The sequence below is a fragment of the Schistocerca piceifrons genome, chromosome X (assembly GCF_021461385.2).
Source record: "Schistocerca piceifrons isolate TAMUIC-IGC-003096 chromosome X, iqSchPice1.1, whole genome shotgun sequence".
Lineage (NCBI taxonomy): Eukaryota > Metazoa > Arthropoda > Insecta > Orthoptera > Acrididae > Schistocerca > Schistocerca piceifrons.
In genome coordinates, this window is record NC_060149.1 from 1,535,301 (window position 1) to 1,559,522 (window position 24,222).

At 39.2% G+C, this 24,222-nt stretch overlaps 1 protein-coding gene across 4 annotated transcripts in view; it reads left to right on the top strand.

The window, feature by feature from the left end:
• Nucleotides 1-24,222, top strand: part of LOC124721499 — a 176,436-nt gene that overhangs the window by 144,017 nt on the left and 8,197 nt on the right. For all 4 annotated transcript variants that reach the window (XR_007006341.1, XM_047246511.1, XM_047246510.1 and 1 more), the window contains 2 exons: nucleotides 11,477-12,469; nucleotides 13,163-13,312. Coding sequence is in view for 3 of the 4 variants with exons in the window: in XM_047246511.1 (XP_047102467.1) it covers nucleotides 11,477-12,469; nucleotides 13,163-13,295 (1,126 nt within the window). In the remaining variant the exon portion in view is untranslated. The remainder of the gene's footprint in view (nucleotides 1-11,476; nucleotides 12,470-13,162; nucleotides 13,313-24,222) is intronic.

Here is a 24,222-nt window from a genome sequence, read left to right on the forward strand (position 1 = left end):
CTACTAAATTGTGAACCACCCAAAGATAAAATGAGTTTTGAAAACCACCGAAATACTAATACCGAGTCAAAACCTCCAGACGCTGAAGAAATAAAACACATAATACACAGTCTAAAAAACAATAAAGCCCCAGGTGAAGACTCCATAGTACCAGAAATCCTAAAAATAATGGATACCAACCTCCCACAAGTTTTGGAACATATGTTTAAGAAGATCTGGGACGAAGAAAGAATTCCTGAAGACTGGCAGTGTGCCCTGATACACCCACTACACAAAAAGGGGGATAAGATGAATGTTAATAATTATAGAGGGATCTCGCTACTACCAGTAGGATACAAAATTTTGTCAAGGAAATTACTTCAAATCGTGGAGCCAGTTCTGGATAAAAAAATAGGTGAATATCAAGCAGGTTTTAGACAAGGTAGATCCTGTGTTGAACAAATATTTAACCTGAAAACACTAATTCGTTACAGAATCTCAAGAGGCCAGAGATTTGCAATAGTATTTGTAGATTTCAAAAAAGCATACGACTCGGTAGATAGAGAAACATTACTGAAAGTATTGGAAGAATTTGGGGTCGATACGAAAACAATTCAAATTATCAAACAGACGCTAACAAACAGTAAGGCCAAAGTTAAATTTATGGGTGAAATTTCAAGGAAGTTCGAAATTAAAACAGGTGTTAGACAAGGTGATGGTTTATCCCCAATCCTCTTCAACTGCGTACTGGAAAAGATATTGAGAATATGGAAAGAAGAACTCAAAGGCACCAAGAATGACATCAGAATTGGAACAAAAAAAGAAAAAATAGAAGTGGACTGTTTAGCTTTTGCAGACGATCTGGCAATAATTACAGAAAACGAAGAAATAGCTCAGAACTACCTGGAGAAACTACAAGAAGTTTCGGCCAGAGCTGGACTGCAGATTTCATTTGAAAAAACCGTGTATATGTCTAATCATAGAAATAACAAGAAAAATCTTATTACTAAATACGGCAATATTAAGAGAGTAGAAAAATTTAAGTATTTAGGTGAAATAATTCAAGTGAATGGTTTAGACAAGAGTGCAAACCAGGCGAGAGCAAGGAAAATGGAATTTGCTTTTCAAAAAACCAAAGACATATATAACAAAAAAAACATTTCGATTCAAGCTAAATTAAGACATTATAAAACTGTCATTAGACCAGAATGCCTGTATGCATCGGAGTGCCTAACTCTTAACAAAAAGGGGGAAATAGAAAACATGGAAAAGAAAGAAAGGAAAATTTTGAGAAAAATATTAGGACCGAGAAAGATTGGAGAAGAGTACAAGCTAAAGAGTAATAAGGAAATATACAAAACTATTGAGAAAGTGAGTGAGGCAATGCGTAAACGCAGACTAACGTTTTATGGTCACCTGTCGAGGATGGATGGAAACAGACTAACAAGAAAAGTGTTTGAACATAGTAACAGGAACGAAAAAACCAACAATAAATGGATACAGATGGTGAAAAAGGATTTGGCCTATTTTAATGTCACCCGTGAGTCAATCAGGGACAGGGAAAAGTTTAGACAAATAGTGAACGAAATTAAGTGTTTTCCAGAAGAAACGAAACTAAAGAATAATAACAGGAAATGGTCGGAAGAGCGGAGGAGGAACCACTCGAAAATGATGAGGAAATATTGGGAAGAGAGAAAAAAAGATCAAAAAGCCGGGCAAGTGAATTGTTGAACGTGGTCCAAAGATGGCCGAAATCGAAAGAATAATAATAATAATAATAATAATAATAATAACAATAACTTTTAAATGATCAACATTAGGCACATTTAGAAAATAATTATGATGTAATATAAAATGACTGGGCCCATGTCATCACTGTTTTTCATGCAAATGATCCATAGAACATGAAACTAATGAAGTAATTAGCTCCTAATAGGTAAGATAAGTTTTTGTTAGCGTGAAGAGGTGTAGGGGAAACTTTTATACCATTCCTGTTAAGGCTGAGGAGTTTGCCCCAGAAGCAAGATTAATCCCAGAGATGGCGGGCTTAAAAGTGTAGTTGTTATCCTTCTTTCTACATTTGATTCCCTTTAAATTCAATTAGAAATACAAAATACTGCTATATGCGTGTTCCAGAATATAACAGCATTCTCTGTATTCTGTGTAACCTTGTAAAATACCTTATTATTGTGCAATCATGCTTTAATTTACTCCTTGGAGACTGAAGTTCACATAGCATACTGCAAGGTTTGACATCAGCTTATCCCAGGTTAATTCTGTCAACAACCTAATACAACCAAAAGACACTTGTCTCCCAAATTTGTATCACATGGCTGACTTCATTGTTGTTCATGCCATTCTTCAAAATTACACTGTTGTATTTGCTCTCAAGCCTTTGTGTGCAAGAGACCATTAGGCTTTCAAAAGTTGTGACTAAAGACTGACAAATTACTAAAGACAAGAATTCTGCAAATTACGGGGGGGAGTACATGAGAATATTTAATAGAAAAGCTTGATGTTATACTGGAATTGTCATCGTACATAGTAGTTTTCCAGAAACAATTCCATCACAAGAATTTTGGACGAGTTTCATGATCCAATGTTTCAGTATCAGATGTGAAATGATACTAAGAGTGAATGGGATTAAAGTCTGTTAGAAGAATACTTAACATTTAGGAATTTCAAAATAAGTTGTGTAGTGAGTGACACATCCACAGAAGCAATGACATGCATTATAAGGTTATTTGAGACACTACCTAGGACAATCACACCCTTCCCAATAGTTATCATAGTATGGCACTTACCGCGCCCGCCCAGTTAGCCGTGTAGTCTAACGCACTGCTTTCCGAGCAGGAAGGCATGCTGGTCCCCGGCAAAAATCTGCCTGGTGGATTAGTGTCAAGATCTGGTGTGCCAGCCAGTCTGTGGATGGTTTTTAAGGCAGTTTTTCATCTGCCTCGGTGAATGCAAGCTGGTTCCCCTTATTCCGCCTCAGTTACACTATGTCGGCGATTGCTGCGCAAACACTTTCTCCACATTCGTGTACACCATAATTACTCTACCACGCAAACATTTGGGGTTACACTTGTCTGGTGTGATACGTTCCTGGGGGTGTCCACTGGGGGCCGAACCGCACAATAACCCTGGGTTCGATGTGAGGTGGCGATGAGGTGAGTGGACTGCTGTAGCCTGTTGTCGGGTTCTAAACCACTGAGGGCTATGGCGGGGACAAAGCCTCTCCATCATTTCTAGGTCCCCAGTTCCATACAGTACAATACAATGGCACTTACCAGTAGCATTGGAAAGACTACTAAGTGAGTGTTAAAAAAACTACTGCTTGCTATGAAGTTTTGTAGGTGGAAAGCTTAATAGTTGCTTTCAGTGGGGAGTTTGGAAGTATCATTTCACCCTTAATGTTGGAAAAGGACACAGGATTTCCATACATAAACATTACCCTAATAGGGTATTTATCTCTTTTTTTGTGGAGACATCTTGCATCAACTTTTTAAATGAGGCTTGTGAGACTATGCGCTTCTCCCCCTCCCCCTCCCCTCTGCCCCTCAACCCACTCATCTCTCTGTTCCCTCACCCTTTTAGTTGATGAGTACTAACCAAAAAATTTTGTGTAGAGCAACATATGGAAGCATGTGCCACTGAACTTAAACTAAATGATGGCACTTTCATAATTGTAACAGTGTATAGGTCCCCCTCAGGGAATTTCCAGCTATTTCTAGAAAGCTTGGATGCTTTGTTGTGCTATCTGTCAGACGGGGGGAAGCAAATTATCATTTGTGGGGATTTCAATGTTGATTCCCTGAAAGAGTGTAATAGGAATAATGACCTTGTAGTATTACTCAGTTCTTTCAATTTGAGCTCCGTCATTGATTTTCCTACTTGGATAACAAAGAACAGCAGTACATTGATAGATAACTTTTTTATAGACCAAGATAAGTTTAAGGACATAAATGCTTATCCTGTAGAGAATGGTCTTTCAGATCATGGTGCACAGCTAGTTACAGTACATCACATAACTCCATGCAGTATATCAAATCAGAATTTCAAAGCAGTGCGTTCAATTAACAATATAAATATTGCAAACTTTAGGGAAAGCCTACAGCAGCTAGACTGGGATGAAGTGTATAAGGAACCCAATGCAAACTTGAAATATAACTTATTTCACGAAACATTTTTAAGGGTATTTGAAAATTGTTTTCTCAAGAAAATAGTTAAACATAATTCAAAGAAAACATATAAAAAACCTTGGCTAACTAAAGGAATAAGAATATCTAGCAACCATAAAAGAGAACTGTATCTAACAGCAAGAGGGAGTACTGACCCCAAAATTGTTCAATATTATAAAAACTATTGTGCGGTACTAAGAAAAGTTATTAAAATGTCCAGAAGCATGTGTATCATGTCTGAGATCAGTAACTCTGATAATAACATTAAAGCAATTTGGAATATTATTGAAAGGGAAACAGGGCAACCAAGAGCACAGGAAGACTTTAGTGCCATAAAACTGAATGACAAGTGTACTAACAAACAATCATTTTCTAAATGTTGTGGAGAAAATAGGATCTAGATCTTCACTAGAAGAGGCAAGGCTACTAATAGAAGAGGCCATACCTGTGCAGTTTGAAACAACTGTAATTCCACCAACCTCTCCCTCTGAAATCAGTAAAATAATAAACTCACTGAAAAGTAAAAGCTCTTACGGAATTGTTGGCATTTCCAGCAAGACACTTAAAGCTTGTTCCCCACAGATAAGTAGGATTCTCAGCCACGTATGTAATAGCTCTTTGGAGCAGGGTGTTTTCCCCGATAGACTGAAATATGCCATTGTAAAACCATTGCATAAAAAGGGGGATACGTCGGATGTCAACAACTACTGCCCAATCTCTCTTCTGACAGCTATATCAAAACTTTTTGAGAAAGTAATGTATTCAAGAGTAGCCTCCCATATTTGTAAAAATAAAGTACTAACAAAATGTCAGTTTGGTTTTCAGAAAGGCTTTTCAACAGAAAAAGCTATATACGCTTTCACTGATCAAATATTAAATGCTCTGAATAACCGGACATCGCTCATTGGTATTTTTTGTGATCTCTCAAAGGCCTTTGATTGTGTAAATCATGGAATTCTTTTAGATAAGCTAAATCATTATGGTTTGAGGGGGGGCAGTGCACAAATGGTTTAATTCATACTTAACTGGAAGAATGCAGAAAGTTGAAATAAGTGGTTCATGCAATGTTAAAACAACAGCTGATTCCTCAAACTGGGGGGGCTATCAAGTACGGGGTCCCACAGGGTTTGATCTTAGGTCCTTTACTGTTCTTAATATACATTAATGACTTACCATTCCACATTGATGCAAAGTTAGTTCTTTTTGCTGATGATACAAGTATAGTAATAACATCCAAAAACCAAGAACTAAGTGGTGTAATTGTAAATGATGTTTTTCACAAAATTATTAAGTGGTTCTCAGCAAACGGACTGTCTTTAAATTTTGATAAAACACAGTATATACAGTTCCGTACAGTAAATGGCACAACTCCAGTAATAAATATAGACTTTGAACAGAAGTCTGTAGCTAATGTAGAATTTTAAAAATTTTTAGGTGTGTCCATTGATGAGAGGTTAAACTGGAAGCAACACATTGATGGTCTGTTGAAACGTGTGAGTTCAGTTACGTATGCTGTTAGGGTTATTGCAAATTTTGGTGATAAGAATCGCAGTAAATTAGCTTACTATGCCTACTTTCATTCACTGCTTTCGTATGGCATCATATTCTGGGGTAATTCATTGTTGAGTAGAAAAGTATTCATTGCTCAAAAACGTGTAATCAGAATAATTGCTGGAGCCCACCCACGGTCATCCTGCAGACATCTATTTAAGGATCTAGGGATCCTCACAGTAACCTCACAGTGAAATTTGTTGTTAATAATCCAACCCAGTTCAAAAGTAATAGCAGTGTGCATAGCTATAACACCAGGAGAAAGGATGATCTTCACTATGCAGGGTTAAATCTGACTTTGGCACAGAAAGGGGCAAATTATGCTGCCACAAAAGTCTTTGGTCACCTACCAAACAGCATCAAAAGCCTGACAGATAGCCAACTAACATTTAAAAATAAATTAAAAGAATTTCTAGACGACAACTCCTTCTACTCATTGGCTGAATTTTTAGATGTAAATTAAAGGGGGGGGGGGGGGGGGGGGGACCAACCTAACTTAAACATTAGTGTCATGCAATATTTTGTGTAATGTAATATCTTGTACAGACATCTTTTATTAACCTGACGCGTTCCACATCATTACGAAGTGTTGTATTTGTGATCTGTGGAACAAGTATTAATCTAATCTAATCTATCTTTCAGACCACTTTGCCACCATTTGGTAGAAGCAGTAACAAGAGCAGCAGTGATGACAACAAGGAATATGTTTCTTCCATTTATCATAGAAGTAAAAGCTATACATTGCCTCATATAGATTCACTAAAGTTTAAGAGGTCATGAAATTGCAGTTAGGTGTTTTTACTCTTTCTCTACTATTAGACACACTTATCATCACACAGCCACACCAACATGCAGATGTTGTTCCTGTGGTGTTCTTTTAGATAAGATTACTCTATATCCATGAATTCTGAAGAGATGGATTACTGGGTTGTGGAAAGAAGTCAAGGATGCACATTTTGTTCTGCTTGATATCATTTTTTATTACTGTGTTCATATTAGTAATAATACAATTGCAGTCATTAACTTTAAGACTTTCTGTGAAGATGCTGGTTCATGGAATAGATGGAGCTGCCCACCAGAAAATTTTGTAACTCAATCATAAATGCCACCACATTATCCATAGTACATTTAAAGTGCTCTGGCAGGTTTTTGAATACATGTGAACTCACATATGACTCATTTCTGTACTACCATGAAGCAATTAAAGTCTTTTAAAAGTTGTTCAGTTGCTGTTAGTAATGGAGAAAATTATTTCAGTTTTGCAAGTGCACTGGTTTATTTATTTATTTTTTATTATTATTATGATTATGATTATTATTATTATTTATTTATTTATTTTTGGCGAATTTTCCCTAAAAGGAAATCGTTAAGCGTATGACTTTGAAGGCTTGTTCTTCTTGTCCTTCCAGTACTCCTTCATTCTCTTGGAGAGGGCCTCTTTTCTCTCCTCAGACCATTCTTGTTTGGTCCGCTGTTTTAGCACTTCTGACTTTACTTCCCAATTGTCTATGTGTTTTCGGAAGGTGCTTCTGTCTGTGGTGTTTGTGGCGCCAATTGCTTGTAGGTCTTTTCGGACTCCTTCCATCCAGGGTGTCGAGACTTTAAGTGTCTTGATGTGTTCTAGAATTTTCTTGGTGAGTCTTGTTTCAGGGAGTCTATCTAAATGTCCGTAGAATTTAAGGCGCCTTTTTCTCATATCGTTCTCGATGTTCGAATATGCTTCTACTGTTGAGTTCTTCTGTAGTCTGTAGCCATCTGGTGTGGGTCTTCCTCCTAAAATTTTCCTCATGATTTTGCGTTCTTCTTTTTTGATTTCTTCAATTTTGATTTTCCTGTTGAGTGCTAGTGTTTCGCTGGCATACAGTGCGGCGGGTTTGATCACTGTGTTATAGTGTCTGATCTTGGTGTTTCTGGAAATGCATTGTTGTTTGTAGACGTTTCGTACCATGCCTAGTGATTTCCGTGTCTTCTGTTGTCTGTCTTCGTAAGCCAGTTTCTCTGTTCCGGTCGGTTCGATGATTTCGCCTAGGTATCTGAAGTGTGTGACCCCTTTAATTTTGCCGTACTTGGTTGTGATGTCGTCGCCTTCTCTTGTTAGGACTTGCGTTTTTTCAAAAGAGATTTGTAGGCCGACTTTCTCGGCGCATTCTTTCAGGATTTCGATCTGTGTTTTTGCTGATGTTGGGTCATAGGTCAGTATCGCTAGGTCGTCTGCGAATGCTAGGTAAGGGATTTCCAGTCTTTTCCTTCCTAATGTGACTGGTCTCCAGGTGTTTTGTCTCCTGACTTCAGCTTCCCATTCGCTCATTACTTTGTCCAGGACGATGTTGAACAATAGCGGGGATAGTCCATCTCCTTGTCTTAGGCCAGTGTGGATTTCAAAGGGGTCCGAGATTTCGCCCATGAATTTGACTTCGGATTTTGTATTGGTTAGTGTCTGTTCGATTAGTCTTCGGGTCTTTTGGTCTAGGCCTTTTTCTCTGAGGATTTGGATGAGGGACTTTCTGTCGATCGAGTCATAAGCCTTTTTGAAGTCGACGAAAGTGCAGATGATTTTTTTGGGGCTTGTCATGTGGGATTTTATGATTGATTTCAGGTTGAAGATTTGTTCGGGGCAGGCTCTGTTGGGTCTGAAACCCGCTTGGTATTCCGAGATGGCGGGTTCCAGTTGTCCTTGCGTTCTGGTGAGAAGGCAGGTTGATAGAATTTTGTAGATGACCGGTAGCAGGGAAATTCCTCTATAATTGTTTGTGCTGTCCTGTCACCTTTCTTGTGTAGCGGGTGAATGAGTGCGGTCTTCCAGTCGTCAGGTATGATTTCGGTTGTCCAGGTGTTCTGTATGATTTGTGTGATTTCGTTTAGCGAGTTTGGTCCTAGGTTCTTCAGCAGTTCTGCCGTTATTCCGTCTTCACCGGCTGCCTTGTTGTTTTTCAGTTTCTTTATGCAGTGGAGGATTTCTTCTTTTGTTGGTGATGGTGAGTCTTCCGGTGCGTTGGCCGATTCTCGGGGTTCGAAGGTTGAGTTAGGTTCCGGGCAATTTAGTAATTTTGAAAAGTACTTCGCAAGCTCTTCACAGTTTTCTTTGTTGGTAAGTGCCAGTTTTCCGTCTTCTTTTCTGAAGCAGAGGTTCTGTGGTGAGTATCCTTTGACTTGGTTGGCGAACGTCCTGTAGAAATCCCGTGTGTTGAAATTTCTGAAGTCTTCTTCGATGGAGTTTAGCTGATCGTTTATGTATTTGCGTTTCTCTTGTCTTATTGTTTTCGATGTTTGTCTTCGAATTTCATAGAAGTTGTCCTGTGTTTCTTGTGTTTTGTTGCTGTTGTAGTTTGTGAAAGCTGTTCTTCGATTTTGTAGGGCGATTTCGCAGGTAGTGTTCCACCAAGGGTGCCTGGGTTTTCTAGTCAGCGGGATCAATTCTTTGGCTGTGTTCACAATTTTTTGTTTTAAGCTGGTCCAATCTTTCGCCTCTTGTTTTTCCCAGTGTTCTGTGATGTTCGATTCTCTGATCTTTCTTGTATCAAATTTTGGTGAGGTCAATTTCTTTTTGTGTTGTCTTCTTGGTGTGAGTTTGATTTTGATTCTTGTTAGGTAGTGGTCCGAATCTATGTTGGCGCCTTTTCTCACTTGGACGTCGTGGATTTCTTTCTGGTATTCATAGGAGATTGCCACGTGATCTATCTGGAATTCGCCTAGTGAGTGGACTGGTGATCGCCACGTCTTTTGTTTCTTGGGCTTTTTCATCAGGGAGGTTGACATGATTTTGAGGTTGTTTTGCTGGCAGAGTTCGATCAGTCTGGTGCCGTTTTTGTTGGTGAATTTGTGTGCAGGGAAATTTCCTACTGTTTTTCTGTAGCGTTTTTCTCTGCCGATTTGTGTGGTGAAATCGCCTAGTAGAATTTTCGCGTTGTCTTGGGGTATTTTTGCCAGGGTGGTTTCGAGTTTGTCCCAGAATTTGTCTGTTTCTTCTGGTTTGTCCTTGTCTGCGTTCGTGGGGGCATGTACGTTGATGAGGGTGTAGTTCTTGTTGGCGTGTTTGATTCGCATGGTCATGAGCCTGTTGTTGACCGCGTTGACTTCTTTTACTGAGTCTAGGATGTTTTTGTTTACTGCGAAGGCCATGCCGAGGAGTGCTCCTCCTTTGCCGATTTTCCTGTTGGTTCCACTCTTGAAGAATCTGTAGTTTCCGTAGTCTATTGTGTCTGAATCCGTGTATCTTGTTTCTTGTAGCGCTAGGATCGAGATCTTTTGACTGGTGAGTTCCGTTGTTAGATTGTGTAATTTTCCCGTTTGTATTAGTGTCTGTATGTTGAAGGTGCCAAAGTATGTGTGTGTTTTCTTGGGTAGTTTGCCAGAGCGCTCCGACTCGCCCTTTAGTACATCTCCAGGTCCCCCAGAATCCGAGTGCCTGGTTGCCGTCTCGCGACGGGTGGATCGTCCACCTGGGGTAATGTTGTTTTTAGGTGTACTTGCCATTATGCTTGTAATTCGTCTGGCTTGCACCAGTTTGGTAGAACCAGGGATTTTCAGTTCCTGGAGCTCGTATCAGCCGCACCATTGGTGACAGACGCTGGCCAGAGTACCGGTGGTTACCACACAGACGTGTCTGGGCTTTTGTGTTAGTTTTCTTCGTTTCGCTGGTTTTTACTCCGGGTACTTATCCTCGAGGATGTGATAGTTTTGGTCCGCCCCGAGTATTTGATTTCCTCGGTGCCACCCATATCTGGGAGGCTTTCCCCTATCCGCCACCTGGGGAGGCGCCCGATGGAGGATCTATCAACCTCACACGGGTTATTATTATTATTATTATTATTATTATTATTATTACTTCTTTTATCAAAGCAGGGAAACACAGCTCCCACTAGCTTGTCACCAATTTGCAGTGGCTAAAAGTTGTAAGCAAGCTGAGTAAGCTATGGCCAGTAAAAACTTAAAAAATTGTCATTAGTGGTCTTCTGACAAAGGTAGAAGTGCAGTATACTGGGTACCTACCCCCAGCTAAATCAGTCTGTCTTGAGGAAGGCTGTAACATGGTCAAAACACAGGTTGTTTTATTATTCTACTATTTTCAGTATTACCTATGCTGAAATAATAGTATGTCCAGAAGAATTTTAATGAGTGGGAGCCTACATATTTGTCATGTTAAATGTTCTGTAGGGCCATATAAGCAGTAGCTTCCCTTTAATCTGTCTCTAAATGTTTGAGTGTATCAGAATGTTGATGTCCTCAGTAGTCATTAATGACTTAGTTTGAGATTTCAAGTGAAAGATGAGTCAAACACCACTGGATTTCTTAGAATAAGTAGTCTCAGGTGGGCTTGATAATTTAAAATGATTAGTGACATGATAACATTATGAAAAGAAGAGATTGCTGCTCACCATATAGCAGAGATGTTGAGTCACAGATAGACACAACAAAAAGATTATCAAACAAGTAAGCTTTCGGCTAGAAAGGCCTTCATTGGTTTTGACAAAAAAAAACACACACACACACACGCGCGTTGTGTGCGTGTGTTTTGTCTAATTTGTTGTGCTTATCTACTACTCAACATCTCTGCTATATGTTGAGTAGTAATCTATCCGTTTCATAATAGTGACATGACAGTTTGCTGAAAGACAAAATTTTGCTGACTGTGATTACTTCTACGCCTAAAATGTTTAGGGAGAGTTGTGCTGCCTGACTAGTGACAGTGACAACAATGTAGAGTAGATTTAATGAGCCTCTATTATTTTTACGCTTTCATTTGTTTGTGATCTAATCTTTTGCAGGTTTGGAAGTCTAGATAGAAGAAAGGTGGTTGGCTCAACTCAGAGTGATGCTGATTATAGCTCAGACCCAAGGTGCACAGACAGAAATAATGGATACTGTCTCGTTCCACCGCACGGACATTTCACACACAAAGTGTCATTGCCTCAAACACTGCTCCCAAATCAGATGTACCCTGAAGCTGCGAGCATCGATTCCCACGGTTTAGTGCGTGCACACTCTCTTGACAGTGTCGGACAACAACATAGTGGAGTGGATCACTGTTCTAGCAACAGAAAGCCCAAAGAGAAGGAGTGGTACGAAACATCATTAGATTCAACACCTCGACGCACGAAGCTCATTTCTCAGCGACACGGTAGCCCCATTTCTCAGCGACACGGTAGCCCCATTTCTCAGCAACACGGTAGCCCCGTTTCTCAGAGGCACGGTAGCCCCATTTCTCAGCGACACGGTAGCCCCTCTGTAATTAGGACAGGAGGAACTACAGTGAAAATGATGAGTGAAGATATAGATGTCATTTCCCGTGACCCATCTGCTCTCAAAAAGTGTGAAGTGAGCGCCGAAGTTTGTAATAATGATGTGTCACATAATGGAGAAATATCCGTACCTATTAGCGTTCGTGGCTTGTTGTCTTCGCCTGTGTCTGCCACTTTAGATGGTGCACGTTCCGAAGGTAGTGATACTTCTGTTACTACAATGACTGCAAATACTGCTACTACACCCACAATGCTCACTGTAGGTAGCTTCGATACAATTGTTCCTTTTGAATCCCCAAAGAATCATACTGTAGTTCAAGCTGGTATGTGGCAGCCATACCGTGAAGTGACAAAGCCATTTGAAATGTCAGATTTTTATAAGTACAGTACAAAATTCCGCAAAGCAGCAAGTAATACTTGTCAACAGCCTCAGGCCTCACCCCAGCAAAAAGGAATATATCAGCCTCTGCAGCCCATGACATGTAAACCTTTGGATCCTGCTGCATCGGATGAATTAAGGTAAACTACTAATCATTTAAGTGACAAGTTTCATGTAGCCATCAAATTGAATGTTACTGCAATAAATTTTTAGCTTAAGTAAGTAGTGCATATTTGTTTCATGTGTCTATCTCAGTTGTTTTATGGCGTGAGAGAATATTTACATTTGTATGAAAAAGAAAGTTCACTTGAGAAAACTGTAAAATTATGGGATAGAACAGCTGGTTAGCACTTATCTCCAGAAGCTGAAAATCTTAGTACTGCCATTAGGCACACAGAAGAGTACAAGAAACTATCCTAGCTTTGGGAAACCTTTAGTTCCTCCCTCCAGGAGGAAAAAGAGATAGCTTGAGGATGGGTGAAAAAGGAAGGGCAGATCACTCGAACACCGAGGTGAGAGGAACCCACCTTTTGCGAAGACGGCAGGATCACAAGATATGAATCCCTCTCATCATTAGATCTGAATGACCTTCCCTTTCTTTGCATTCATTTACAAATGCCCCTCTCTGTCGCCAAGGAAGCAATTATTAGTTCCAAAAGATAGGACAGTTCCTTGAACTTTTAACCAAATATATGTACGTTTGCAAATACTGGTAATAAACCATATGCACACCAAAATACAAAATATATCTAATGAAAAAGTTACCTTCTCAGTAACAGTTCAGTAATTCTTAGTGTTTGCTAATTTGTCTTTGCTAATTTGTCTTGAAATAGGGTCCAGGATGCATCCCCAAATACTTCAGTTAAAGATACTGTAACTCCAGAGTCAGTTGGAGACACATTCTCAAATGAAATGTTGGCATGGTATCAAGATCAGAATGTTCCTCGATCTGCAACGTTGGTGTGATAAATACTAGTTTCCATGTAAGTACTTTTACTGTTGCTCAAATGTTCTGTTTAGTATTGTTCAAATGGCTGGTGTATCAAATACTGATTGTGTACATCAGTTGCATGGCTATTAATTACAGAGAACAAGTTGAGAACATGTGAAACGTTATCTTAATGTTACTAATCAGGTGGAAAGAAGGGAGGTGTTAAATGTGGAATTCTTTGTCTAAAATAAATAAATAAAATGAGCACAAGACTTGAACCAGACTAAGTACCACAATGGCATGGACCTACCAAAATTAACGTTTCTTGCTGTCACTCGACGATACTTGGCAGTTTGGAATAATCCAAGATAATGGTACACAGCTTGTTACACCACAAATTAAGCTGCCATAACTGTGAATCCTAGACACCATGGTTTTTCATTTCTTGATGAGGTTATTTCCAACATTCTCTTCTTGCAGTGACCATACAAATAAAACCCACTCTCAGATGATAAGCACTGAGTGATGGTAGTAATAATATTGAAAGATATAAATACACAGCGTTCTGCGATTGGTGTCACTCCTTCTGAATCATCTTAGAAGATACTTGAAATACTAAAATAACTGACCTTTCAACCACGTTGCAGCAGCTTTCCTCAAGACCTTCCTCATAGCTGAAATGTCAGTTATTTTATTTTAAGTGTTTTATATGATGATGTGGCACTACATCCAAAAATATATTAATAAGAATGTTGGAAAAGTTTGGTGTGGATGATAAAGCAAGAAACATAATTTGGCAAACACTAATAAACACATATCTACATCTATCTACGTCTACATCCATACTATGCAAACCACCTCGAAGTGCATGGCAGAGCATATGTCCCAGTGTATCAGTTAGGGATTCTTCCCATTCCATTCACATATGGAGCACAGGGAGAATGATCATTTGAATGCCTCTGTGCATGCTGTAATTATTCTAATCTTGTCCTCGTGATCCATATGTGACCGATAGTTAAGGGGTTGTATTATATTTCTAGAGTCATGATTTAAAGCTGGTTCTTGAAACTTTGTTAGTAGACTTTGTCAGAATAGTTTATGTCTATCTTCAAGAGTGTGCCAGTTCAGTTTCTTCAGCGCCACTGTCACTCTCTCCCACAGGCCAAACAATCCTGTTTCCATTCATGCTGCCCTTCTCTATGTACATTCAGTATACCCTATTAGTCCTATTTGGTATGGGTCCCACACACGTGAGAAATATTCTAGAATGGGTTGCATGAGTTATTTTTAAGCAATCTCCTTCGTAGACTGATTACACTTCCCAGTGTTATACCAATAAACCGAGGTCTACCACATGTTTACAATGTGTTACACCCAGTTAGTTTTATGAGTTGGCCAATTCCAACAGTGACTCGTTGATATAGTCATAGTATACGATATTTTGTCATTTTGTGAAGTTCACAATTTTACATTTAACCTAAGGTACCAATCTTTGCACCACTTTGAAATCTTATCAAGGTCGACTGAATATTTATGCACCATCTTTCAGAGTACTTCATTATCTATAACTGTAACATCTGCAAAAAGTCTGTGGTTACTATTAAAATTGTATGCAAGGCCATTAATATACAACATGAACAGCAAGGTTGTCAACACACATCTGTGAGCACACCCAAAGTTACTTCTAACATCTGATGATTACTCTCCGTCCAAGATAACATGCTGTGCCCTCCCTACCTAAAAGTCCTCATTCCAGTTACAAATTTCACTTGATACCCCATACGACAGTACTTTTGACAATAAGTTTAGGTGTGGCAGTGGGTCATATGCTTTTTTGAAATCAAGAAATACCACACCTACCAGACTGCCTTGATCCAGAACTTCCAGTATGTCATATGAGAGAAGTGCAAGTTGGGTTTCACATGATCAATGCTTTCGGAAACCGTGCTGGTTGGCATGGAGGAGGTTCAAGGTAACTCCTTATGTTTGAGTCAAACAATGGAAAATCCAGGATGGAGTGTAACAATATTGTGAAAAAGAAAGTTGCTACTCCCCATATAGCAGAGATACGGAGTTGTAGATAGGCACAACAAAAAGACTGTCACTAACATAGCTTTTGGCCAGTAAGGCCTTCATCAGAACTAGACAGCGAACATACACATACACACAGTCTTTTTGTTGTACCTATCTGTGACTCAGCATCTCTGCTATATAGTGAGTAGCAACTTACCTTTTCGCATTATGTTTGAGGTTAGAATATGTTCTAAAGATTCTACAACAAATCGATGTCAGAGATAGTGGAGGTTAGTTTTGTGTATTACTTGTACTATTCATGTAAACAAGTGTTACCTGTGCTTTCTTGCAATTACTGGGTATGGTTTTTTATACAAGGGATGTACGTTAAATTATAGGAAGAACAGGGCCTAACTCAGCCACAAATTCAATATAGAAGGTGATAGGGATTTAATCCGGTCCTGGAGCTTTGTTCAGTTTTAATGATTTCATATGTTTCTCAACACCACACACTAATACTGGTTTCACTCATCTTTTCAGTGGTATGAGGATTGAACTGGGGCATTGTATCATGCCACCATAACAAAACTGTAATTTTCCCAAGTGATTGTTGGATGGTTAAGGTCTCCACCAGTGATTACAGTATGATTGGGGAACTTAAGTATAAGCAAACGGAGGTTTTCTCTAAAGTTTTTGGTTACATAAGGAGATGAGTCTGTTGGGCAATAGAAGGATCTAGTTACCATTTTATGGCCACCCCTGATACTGAGCCTTGGGTAAATAGTCTCACACACACAGCTTTCTATCTTGGTGGATTTGAGTTTCTTGTCTGCTGTTACAAATACACCACCTCCATTTTCCATTAGGCTGCCCTTACAATAACATTAAAATTTTGCCCACATATCTCACTGCTACCAATTTCAGGTTTCAACAAACTTTCTGTACTTAGTATTATATGAGCTTCGCTGCTTATCGGGAGTGCTTTGAACTTTGGCACTTTGTTGCAAATGCTTTGGCAGTTAACAACTTGGATTTTAATACTCTCACCTGCGAGAGCTATTTGTTTTGATTTTATAGTGATACTTCTGGTTTTCCTGCAGCTATCACCATCTGGATTGGATGGAGAGTCTCCCAATCTAAAGGAAAAAAAAATCTTGTGTCCACCTCACACACAGTCAGCTACCTGGGTAGCAGCTTCTGGCATGTAGTGCACCATTTACAGGCACTGTACAGTTCTGCATCCTATGGCGCAAGTCTGTGAGGTTGCAGCCTTGCTTGTCACAGAACATTCAAAGTCTCTGGTTCAGCTCTTCCACTGTACTCAAAATCAAGGGTCCATTATCAGTTCTGGGGACAATGTTGCAAATTGTGAGCTTTGTTGAAACTTCATGTGGTAGGCTGGTCTTCTCAGCCTCCTATGCCTTTTGTTCGAATGATCCATGTATGACCTCAGAGCCCAGACTACAGGCATCATTTGTTCCAATGTGTGCCACAACCTCCAGCTGCTTGCACCCTGCTCTCTCAGTGGCTGGAATAGCCTCTTCAACATGTTGAGTGAGGCTCCCAGGCATACATACTTAGAAAATTAATAGGCCGTACCCTTTTGCATTTGACTCCTCCTGACACCAGACAAAACAGATTTCCCAAAAACAAGTGAAGTGAGTTCCACTGGCTCAGTTTCAGTGAAAGAGCACCTCGAACTTGTTGGTTAGAGGGATTGATGTAACACCTGAGTCATCCCTAGTGCCTATCCACACTGTAGACGAGCCTAGATCTACAGTTGAAATGTCACTCACAGTCAAGTGGATGAGTAATGACAGATTCTGTACTTTGTACAGAGGAGTTAGGATCCACAGGAGAGGATAGTACTCGTGGTACCTTTGGTATCAATACCACAGGTACATGAATCTTGGGGGCTCTCCAATACACCGATTCGCAGCAGCTGCCAATCATTTGACTGTAGTCAGGGCAATTTCCAGCTGCTTAAAAACATCAATCAACTCATCCCGTGTTCGAGAACAGGATTCACATTGGGGCTGCATTTTATCTGGTGCAATGTATTACAGACCAGTGAACAAATAACTTTGAACTAAACCTGCTGATTATGTTTAATATCCTTTTTTTATTTATTAGGGCAGCTCAGTTTGTATTATCATGTAATAGGGGAGAGAGTGTGGCAGATATGATACGCGAGTTGGGATGGAAGTCATTAAAGCAAAGACGTTTTTCGTCGCGGCGAGATCTATTTACGAAATTTCAGTCACCAACTTTCTCTTCCAAATGCGAAAATATTTTGTTGAGCCCAGCCTACATAGGTAGGAATGATCATCAAAATAAAATAAGAGAAATCAGAGCTCGAACAGAAAGCTTTGGATGTTCGTTTTTCCCACACGCTGTTCGGGAGTGGAATGGTAGAGAGATAGTATGATTGTGGTTCGATGAACCCTCTGCCAAGCACTTAAATGTGAATTGCAGAGTAATCATGTAGATGTAGATCTATTGAGCTAAAAAAAATTACTAATTCCTTATGAGAATGGGAACAAATACACAAAATGAGATTTCTATTAAGGCAACAGAAAAACCTGTGCTATAAGCTACTACTTTCTTAAAACTTTTTGAAGTTAGTTATAGTTATTAGAAAACCCAAAAATAAAGTTAATTTATGATAAATGTTGGTACTAATACTCCTCTTTAACGGAAAACTAGATATAACACAGTACGTTAGCTAGAATATCTACTATGGTAACTAAATCGCAAATGCCAAGTTACTAAAAATTAGATTATGCACAGGACAATGGTAACTCTGGAAAGTTCTCAAAACTGTGTTGATATAAAATGAAATTTGGGGCAATCTGTTCTTAGGCAGTAACTGTGACTCATAAATGCTGATTTGCCATGAAATAAGTTATCAAAAAATACTCATACTGGTGTTGTTGTTGTTGTTGTTGTTGTTGTGGTCTTCAGTCCTGAGACTGGTTTGATGCAGCTCTCCATGCTACTCCATCCTGTGCAAGCTCCTTCATCTCCCAGTACCTACTGCAACCTACATCCTTCTGAATCTGTTTAGTGTATTCATCTCTTGGTCTCCCTCTACGATTTTTACCCTCCACGCTGCCCTCCAATACTAAACTAGTGATCCCTTGATGCCTCAGAATATGTCCTACCAACCGATCCCTTCTTCTAGTCAAGTTGTGCCACAAACTTCTCTTCTCCCCAATCCTATCCAATACTTCCTCATTAGTTATGTGATCTACCCATCTAATCTTCAGCATTCTTCTGTAGCACCACATTTCGAAAGCTTCTATTCTCTTCTTGTCCAAACTATTTATCGTCCATGTTTCCCTTCCATACATGGCTACACTCCATACAAATACTTTCAGAAACGACTTCCTGACACTTAAATCTATACTCGATGTTAACAAATTTCTCTTCCTCAGAAATGCTTTCCTTGCCATTGCCAGTCTACATTTTATATCCTCTCTACTTCGACCATCATCAGTTATTTTGCTCCCCAAATAGCAAAACTCCTTTACTACTTTAAGTGTCTCATTTCCTAATCTAATTCCTTCAGCATCACCCGACTTAATTTGGCTACATTCCATTATCCTCGTTTTGCTTTTGTCGATGTTCATCTTATATCCTCCTTTCAAGACCCTGTCCATTTCGTTCAACTGCTCTTCCAAGTCATTTGCTGCCACTGACAGAATTACAATGTCATTGGCAAACCTCAAAGTTTTTATTTCTTCTCCATGGATTTTAATACCTACTCCGAATTTTTCTTTTGTTTCCTTCAGTGCTTGCTCAATATAGAGATTGAATAACATCGGGGAGAGGCTACAACCCTGTCTCACTCCTTTCCCAACCACTGCTTCCCTTTGATGTCCGTCGACTCTTATAACTGCCATCTAGTTTCTGTACAAATTGTAAATAGCTTTTCGCTCCTTGTATTTTACCCCTGCCACCTTCAGAATTTGAAACAGAGTATTCCAGTCCACATTGTCAAAAGCTTTCTCTAAGTCTACAAATGCTAGAAATGGTTTGCCTTTCCTTAATCTATTTTCTAAGATACGTCGTATGGTCAGTATTGCCTCACGTGTACCAACATTTCTACGGAATCCAAACTGATCTTCTCCAAGGTCGGCTTCTACCAGTTTTTCCATTCATGTGTAAAGAATTTGTGTTAGTATTTTGCAGCCGTGGCTTATTAAACTGATAGTTCGGTAATTTTCACATCTGTCAACACCTTCTTTCTTTGGGATTGGAATTATTATAGTCTTTGTGAAGTCTGTGAGGGTATTTCGCCTATCTTATACATGTTGCTCACTAGATCGTAGAGTTTTGTTAGGCCTGGCTCTCCCAAGGCTGTCAGTAGTTCTAATGGAGTGTTGTCTACTCCCAGGGCCTTGTTTCGACTTAGGTCTTTCAGTGCTTTGTCAAACTCTTCACGCAGTATCGTATGTCCTATTTCATCTTCATCTACATTCTCTTCCATTTCCATAATATTGTCCTCAAGAACATTGCCCTTGTATAGACCCTCTATATACTCCTTCCACCTTTCTGCTTTCCCTTCTTTGCTTAGAACTGGGTTTCCATCTGAGCTCTTGATATTCATACAAGTGGTTCTCTTTTCTCCAAAGGTCTCTTTAATTTTCCTGTAGGCAGTATCTATCTTACCCCTAGTGAGATAAGCCTCTACATCCTTACATTTGTCCTCTAGCCATCCCTGCTTAGCCATTTTGCACTTCCTGTCGATCTCATTTTTGAGACGTTTGTATTCCTTTTTGCCTGCTTCATTTACTGCATTTTTGTATTTTCTACTTTCATCAATTAAATTCAATATTTCTTCTGTTACCCAAGGATTTCTACTAGCCATTTTCTTTTTACCTACTTGATCCCCTGCTGCCCTCACTACTTCATCCCTCAAAGCTACCCATTCTCCTTCTACTGTATTTCTTTCCCCCATTCTTGTCAATTATTCCCTTATGCTCCCCCTGAAACTCTCTACAACCTCAGGTTCTTTCAGTTTATCCAGGTTCCATCTCCTTAAATTCCCACCTTTTTGCAGTTTCTTCAGTTTTAATCTACAGTTCATAACCAATAGATTATGGTCAGAGTCCACATCTGCCCCTGGAAATGTCTTACAATTTAAAACCTGTTTCCTAAATCTCTGTCTTACCATTATATAATCTATCGGAAACCTCTCAGTATCTCCAGGCTTATTCCATGTATACAATCTTCTTTTATGATTCTTGAACCAACTGATAACTTACGAAAATATACCAGGTGTAGAAGTATGAAACTGGAATTTGCTGCAATAATTACACATCTGTTGTTTGAAACTGATAAACAATATTTTATTCAAAATAGTCTCCATTGCTATTTATACATTTCTCCCAACTTTCTGGCAGGTTACGAACACCACTCAAAAAAAAAAAAAAAAAGGTAAGTTCCTCTTTTGAAGCAAACCACTCAAGTAGCCATTTTTATACATTCTCATACAAATTGAAGCATTGTTCAGTGAGAGCATGTCCCAGTGATGCAAATAGGTGATAATTGGATGGAGCCAAGTCTGGGGAATAAGCCACATTTGCCAACAGAGTGCTTTGATCCTTTCCCTGACCTGTTTTGCTGTGTGTGATGGGGCGTTGTCATGGAGCAGTATGACTTTGTGTTGATTTTTTCCATATTCTGGTCATTTTTCATATGATTCTTTATTTAAATCGATCATTTACTGTTGCTAGCAATCAGTGCTAATGTTTTCACCAGGTTTTAGCAGCTCATAATATATGACACCCTTTTGATCCCACCAAACAAAGAGCATTGTCTTCTTTCCAAAGTGTTTCAGTCATGCAGTGGATGTCGATGGTATTCCAGGATTCGCCCACGATTTGCAATGCTCAGGATCCATTTTTCATCACCTGTCACTATTTGATGGTGAAACTACTTTCTTTTGTATCTGGGCAGCAGCATTTCACAAGTGGTCTTTCCAGTTATTTGCTGTCTTTCATTCAGTTTGTGCGGAACCCTTTTTCCCACTTTCTGCACGTTTCCCATTGCTTTCAACCTAAGAGAAATGACTTTCTGTGTCACATCCAATTGTTCTGCAAGTTCCTGTTGAGTTTGAGGATCATATTCATCCAATAAGACCTGCAATTCGTTGTCTTCAAACTTTTTTATTGGTTTTCTGCACTCGTTGTTTCTCACATCAAATTGATCACTTTTGAATTTTTTGAACCACTCGAGACACAGTGCTTTCCCAAGAGCATGTTCGCTGAAACCTTTGATGAGCATTCGATTAGATTCTGGAGCAGTTTTCTTCAAGTGATAACAGAAAAACAATGCTGTTCACAAATCGTAGTTTGTAGGCACAAAACTTGACATGTTTATGGGTTTGAAAGAGATACCAATGTATGGAATTTGGGTTACTGTGCGTTGACATTCGTCATCAGCCATTACAGAAAGCAGATAGCACTGCAGATGCAGTCTCATGGGCGCTACACTGACAGCTAGCACCATCTACAGGGAAATTCCAGTTTCATACTTCTACACCTGGTAGTTTTGTAAGTGTCAAGAGATTCTCAAAAATAACCTTTTCCTCATGTAATTATACAATGACATTAGAAAACTATTGTTTTGAACAAGGATAGACCTATTGTTCTCAGAAATTTTAAAAGAGCACAAATAAGTTAAAGCGTACAATTGACGATAACAGTAGGAATTTATCACAAAACTCATGAATGTTCGAAATTTCTCAATATATCACAGTAAAAGCGGGTATTGTTGCAATTGGTGAAAGATTATGCAGAAGCACTGTGACAGTAGAATACGCGAATCCAGAACTTCGAATCAGCACATAAATTTTGCATCCACAGTCTCACAAAGTAGAAAACTCTGAAATCAGCTTTTTACATATAAATACATATGCAAATTGCATGGCTTTTTTACTTAGCTGTTCTGTGCCAACTTCTACACTGGCGTACCAAAGAAGAGTCACCTCAGCATGAGTTTCTTGGTCAAAGTCTAGAAAAATGTGCAGCAGCAACAAAGCATGTCTTCTGCCAGTTGTAGGTAACAATGTATAATCTAAAGTTACAGTTTTTAGCAATGTATTTGCAACTTTTGAGAAAACTTAGAATGACATTATTACAGCCAACTGGTTCACATATATGAAAAAAGGTTATGCAAGAAAACTTTCAAACATATCAAATGGAAAAAAATCTCCCTGATACAAGCCGCTCCAAGAAATTGGAAGCAGTCTGAAAGAGATGAAGACTGAAGAACATGAAATTCTGAAAGAGAGAAATTTCAAAATAAGGTTTTAGATTCCATTTTCTTGCCTTGGTGGCTCTGTGATAAAGTGCAAGACTACAAATCCAAAATCTTCGTTGATCTATTATGGATTGTGGGATGACAGCTGGCATGAACTTCTTGATGCAATAATTGACCAACAGCCGTATGATTTGTAGAAGTTTATTTTATTTTATGAACTTCTATGTGCTACCAGTTTCGGCATTACATTGATGCCATCTTCAGGCCCCACTCATCATAGTCGTAAAATCGCTATACACGGAAGGCGCCATATAACTGGATCCATGAATCAATCGTCCTGCAACAGCTCTTGGTGGCCAGGTGACACAGACTAAGGCAGTTTGCAAACATTAATGTGTCCAAAAAAAAAAAAAAAAAAAAGTCTCAGATTGAATCCCCAGTTGATCCTAGGATTTTTATCTATCGATTATCATTTCTTTCACTGCAGGCAATGTTAGTTGATGGGGGAAAATGCCAAGTTGCACTACATTTCAGAATCCTTATTGAACTGTAGGTCACCCTATAGCCGGCCGAGTCGGCTGTCAGTTCTAAGGTCAGAGGAAGGCAACAGCATACCACCACCAACAGAACCATGTCTAGCGAAACACTATCATTCAAAACAGTCTTCAGAGTGACAACTGCTTTACTATATCCAAGAAAATTAAAACAGCAAACTGGAACAAATTGGTCAGAAGCTCAGAAACGCCAGCACTCTGATGTAATGAAAAATTATTGGAAAAACTGGAAGCTAAATGATAAGTAGTTACTTATGTGGTTCATAGGGGGACCTAATTGAGTAGAAATATGAAAATTGCTGTAATTTTTTTTAAATTTTTTTTTGCGGGGGAGGGGGGGTAATTGTGCAGCAGTTTTAAAGCTAAAAAAAACTATTATAATAGCAACCCAATGTCTACACAACGCCTGTCTGCATGTTTTCCGGCACATGCTGTAACTTTGGATTAGAAATACACTGTTCAAAATGTTATGACCCATCCCCACGTCTTACACAGTTTGTGTTTTTCATCAACTTCTTCTTCATTCTCCTCTCTCCCTCCCCTCCTCACCCCTCCCCTCTTTTTGCCCACAGGAAACCTCTGATTACAGCCAGCAGTAGTTTTCTGTCTCAAGGAACAATGCAGCATATGTACACTGCCCAGTCTGTCAGTAGACCTTGAAGGATCATTTCAAGCTTAAACCATACATGCACTGTCACTTATAGCAAGAAGGCTCGTAAACACAGGAAGTTTCCTGTCGAATTGGAATACACCACAGTGACACATCATCACTCGAATATGTTTTGTTTTTATTTGAGAGAAAAATAAGTTATTTAGTTTCAAGAGGCTGCTTCTTAAAATCCCTGCTCCTTTTAAATATAAGCTCACAACCACTTGCAGATATGCAGATGGTGCAAATGATGCAAAAACTCATTTTTAGCAGTTATACCAGTCATTACTGGTGCCATTAAATTACAGATATCTGTCAGCATTAAGGAGGACATATCTGTATAGTACAATACAGTCAGATAATAATGTTATTTATTCTGTTGCAAAACAAAACCTCTTTGGATGCAGTGGTATATTGTAATCGGCTGCTTCTGTCCTCAGGAAGATAATCTGGACATAGATGTAGTCAACTTCCACA